General features: G+C 46.3%; 1 protein-coding gene across 1 annotated transcript; it reads left to right on the forward strand.

The window, feature by feature from the left end:
- The first annotated feature begins 1,331 nt into the window (after nucleotides 1–1,331).
- On the forward strand, nucleotides 1,332–2,257 carry LOC127293384 (protein DMP10). Its single transcript, XM_051322987.2, has one exon. The coding sequence runs from the start codon at nucleotides 1,347–1,349 to the stop codon at nucleotides 2,046–2,048; it is 702 nt and encodes a 233-aa protein (XP_051178947.1). The 5' UTR covers nucleotides 1,332–1,346; the 3' UTR covers nucleotides 2,049–2,257.
- The last annotated feature ends 2,067 nt before the right edge of the window (nucleotides 2,258–4,324 follow it).

Genomic DNA, 4,324 nt, shown 5'->3' on the forward strand with positions numbered 1-4,324 from the left:
ATTTCAACCTTGGGGTGATGTTGAAAATGACAAAATGACCACTTAGGCAAAGTTCAGCACAAAATAAACCCTCTCGAAAGCTATTTCAAAATATAACATATTTTGGTAGCACCTATCATCAACAATAGTGCAAAGATTACAAGATGTAATAAAAAAACATCATAAATAAGTCTTTGGACCACCTAACGACGACTACGAGCACTAGAGAAATGAAGTTGCACCGACAACCTCACCCCTCCATCACCGGAGTTAGGCAAAGCTTTTCGAAGTAGTGCTTGTTGTAGTAGACAGACGAAGAGTTGTCGTGCTAAGACCTCAAAAGACCAACGCGGCTACGTAGCAAGCATCGGTGATGGTGAAAACCCTAGCTGGAAAGAGCCATACATGTAACCACATTGACCGACATGATGATGGAATATCCTAGGAGATTTGCCGGGCATGCAACTCCACACGCCCTTCACCGGCGCTAGGTGTACTACCGGAGTAAGGATAGGACGAGAATGACTGTATTCTGCCTTCGGGATGTAGCCACCACCTCACCATTCAGAAGAAGACATTGAAAAGCAAACTGAATGAAGGACCGCTTCCATGACCCCAAGGCCACCAGAACGGTGTAGATCGACGCCTGGTTCGCCGGGAGGGCATGAAACCTAGATTGGTTCTGCTCTATCACATCTCTCTCCCCTAACTGTTCTTTATATGCACTTACTAATGGAGCTAGCTAAAATTGTTTAGTTCATGCTTTAGCCGTTTTCAAGTACTCCGAAAAATAATTGACTTAATTTTTTCTAGATACCTTCGTATTTATAACTAAAATGTATATCTAGATATATCTGCATCTTTAAGTTGAGTCACTTATCTGTGGAGGGAGAAAGTCGTACTTCTACCCTGTAGGATTTTCAGTGTAGTGTTGTGTATATTAAAACTGGAGAGAAGGACAGTTTCTATATATCTACATTTAAACAACTAAGCAAGCATGCTGTGATGTACCTTCGTGGAAGAAGACTGCTTAGCTCGTTCGGGACGATTAGCTTTTGTACGGCACTGGTATCGAAGTTAACGAGAGAAAGCCTAGGGACAAGTTGCATGTATACATCGAATCCAAGAGAGACAATGCAATGCACGTAGAGATCTACGCCTTTCCACAAACTTAAAAAATAGTTCAAGTCAGTCAACATCACTGCCTTCAGCCTTCAGCTAGTGTGCCACATGCGGTAGAAAAATTAACGCGCGCGCGGCCAACGCTGGAAACGTGGAATCAGTCGCAGAGGATTCGCCTATATAAACGCCAACGTCGCGTTCCCAAACGAATCAAGCAGCTTAGTATACTCCTACTCGACCACGCAATGGCATCTCCTGCGTCGCCCTCGCCCATCGTCATCCAGATGCCTCCACTGACCAACGCCGGGACGGCCACTAGCAAGCCCAAGGACGCCGCCGGCGACTTCGCCACCGCACCCACACCTTCCAGACCTAAAGCCAGGGCGACGGACAAGGTCATGTCGAGCGCTGCGAACCTCGCACAGCTCCTGCCGACTGGCACGGTGCTGGCGTACCAGGCGCTGGCCCCCTCCTTCACCAACCACGGCAAGTGCGAGGAGAGCCCCGCCAACCAGTGGCTCACGGCGGCCCTAGTAATCGTTCTCGCCGCCCTGTCTCTCGCCTTCTCCTTCACCGACAGCGTCGTCGGCCGCGACCAGAAGCTCTACTACGGCGTCGCCACGCCGTGCGGCTTCAACGTCTTCAACTTCTCCAGCGAGGAAGAGAAGCAGGAGTGGGACCCCTCCGAGTTCCGGAGGCTGCGCATCCGGCCGCTCGACTACATGCACGCCGTCTTCACCGCCCTCGTTTTCCTCACCGTGGCGTTCAGCGACGTGGGGCTGCAAAACTGCTTCTTTCCCAACGCCAGTAGAAATACCGAGGAGCTGCTCAAGAACCTGCCGCTGGGCATGGCGTTTTTCTCCAGCTTCGTGTTCATGATCTTCCCCACAAAAAGGAAGGGCATCGGCTACACAGACACCGCTCCACCGAAGAAGGTCGTCACTTAGTAGTGTTTACATCTCCTTTTTTTAACTGATAAAGTAGAAATGTATCCTTCTTCTTTGGAAATGTATTTGTGTGTTGGTTAGTTCTAATTTTCTAGGTATAAAAGTGCAATGGTTAGTTTTTTTTTAATTCAGTGTACTGGTTAGCTTAGCTGGACAGAATTGAACCATTTAGCTACTACGGACACATGTAACCATTTTATTTTCAAATCTCTTCATGTAACTTACACAAACGTATTTGAATTTCCTAAAACCATACCTGATTTATTCCATGGATTGAGAAGATTTATAATGGTGCATCTTCTTATATTTATTAGGAACTTTTTCATGAATATCACCACATACATGAAAAAGAGCTAGTGAGACCGATCGAAACCATCTGGGCTTTCAAATAAGATCGATCTAACGTTCTAAATTGCCAATGTTAAACACGAAACGTGTTTAGCACCTAGCGTAACTTTAATTCCCTTAATATTCTCGGCAATTTAGTTTTATTATGAAGACATCACCAAAAACATACATGGGTTGTTCCCTTTCCTCGATGGGCCATCGTGTACGAGCATACAATTCGTGTGTCATTCCTCCGCACACCACCGACAAGACACTTATTGAGCGCCACCAACTACTATCCCACCTAGCGCTACCAACTACCATCAGCACAATGGAGCATGCGACAATGCCGTGTTGCACGTGATATCTCGCCTGAGGGCGCATAAGGTGCAACACAAAGCTGTGTGGCATGCGGTCTCTCTTGCGAGGCAAGCCTGTTTCACGGTTATAGGCGCACATAGATGAAGCTAGGAGGAGAGATGGCTTCTCAGAAAATGTCAGGGCCACCAGACGTGATCCGATGGTGAGGGGCGCATAAGGAGGGAAGGAAGATGGGAGAGCCATGTTTGAATGTATCCAAGTCCCATGCACAATGGAACACCGAGGACCACATTTGAGAGAGAAGGCGTCATGCAGCGACAAGCCCCACCCGCCAAGGAGAGTTGATCTCGCGCCTGGGCGGGGACCCTTTCACAGATGCCAAAACGACCGCATGTTACAGATGCACATGGTCGAGAATTGCAACTGGTGACACGGTTTCATTGTGGAGGATGCTAGTCTTTCACGTGGTGCTGAATCTCATGAGACGATGTCTACCCGTGGGCCTATGGTGGGAGATACGCGAGTTCTGCTTTGAGGCAAATGCGTGTCCTCCTATGGTCGCTGTCGGCATCATAACACGCCGGTCTTTGAAGACTTCGTGGATAGCCTGGTTGCTTGAACATTTACATAAAATATATAGTTAGGTATATATATATTTTAGTAGTATTTTTGAAAGGTGTGCATTTTATCTATATTTTTTCATATTAATCCAAAATGTAAGGCGGAAATTAAATTTATGAATACTTGAATGTGATGTCAAATAACCGGCAAAGAAAACTAATAAATTTTGAGTTTGTCTCGCGTGCTTTATGCTACAGGTTAGGCAGTAAAACATCACCTACTATGTAGAACTATCATCAATACACTATTACTTTCGAATCGTGTAGCACATATACTCCTGCCTTGTTTGTCCCTATGTTTGTTATAAAAAGCACCCAAATGAGAATCGTGAGAATATAAACGAAAGAGGAAACATACACGAGTTAGGGATGGACTTCGAGAGGCGGATGTTGCATACCATGACATATCTTACATTGTCCTCACTATGTTTGCATACGAATGGGATGTATCGGAAAAAAGATTTATACTTTTATTGTGCCAAACAAAGACTCTATGTATGCAATGTCTGAACAAATCTATAGTTTATTGGATTACCCCAGTCGCAGAGGCAGAACCATGGCCGAGAGCGTGCCAGCTACCCGGGCTCCTTGATGCTTGGAAGCTGCTTGTGTCTGGGCTTTAACTTAATTATAGGCTCCAGGCCTTAGTCGGCCTCACTTGCCTTGTTCACTATTGGGCTTCCACAGTCAGTGAGTCGAGAATGCTAGTGACGTTAGGTTGCGCGTACGGACGGAGCTTCCATATAGACATCGCCATCACTTAACACCAACAAAAAAAATAGCAAATCCCTTACAAATTTGTACTGCGGGATATTTATCGGGTGCTTCTAAGCATCGGATGTCTGATCCATGCTTCGGATCGGACCAGTCCTTGGCCATCGGATCAGCAGCATTTTGGTCATGCGATGAAAGTAGTCCATGCTTGGAATAAATGACCCCGCAAACTGCTCCCCAAAACTGTTCCAGCAAACGGCTGCTGCGTTTAATCCCGCCAACGTTTAATCCGGT

Source organism: Lolium perenne, chromosome 4, assembly GCF_019359855.2.
Source record: "Lolium perenne isolate Kyuss_39 chromosome 4, Kyuss_2.0, whole genome shotgun sequence".
Lineage (NCBI taxonomy): Eukaryota > Viridiplantae > Streptophyta > Magnoliopsida > Poales > Poaceae > Lolium > Lolium perenne.

Coding starts and splice junctions, on each gene's coding strand:
- LOC127293384 (XM_051322987.2), top strand. CDS start 1,347: ATGGCATCTCCTGCGTCGCCCTCGCCCATCGTCATCCAGATGCCTCCA.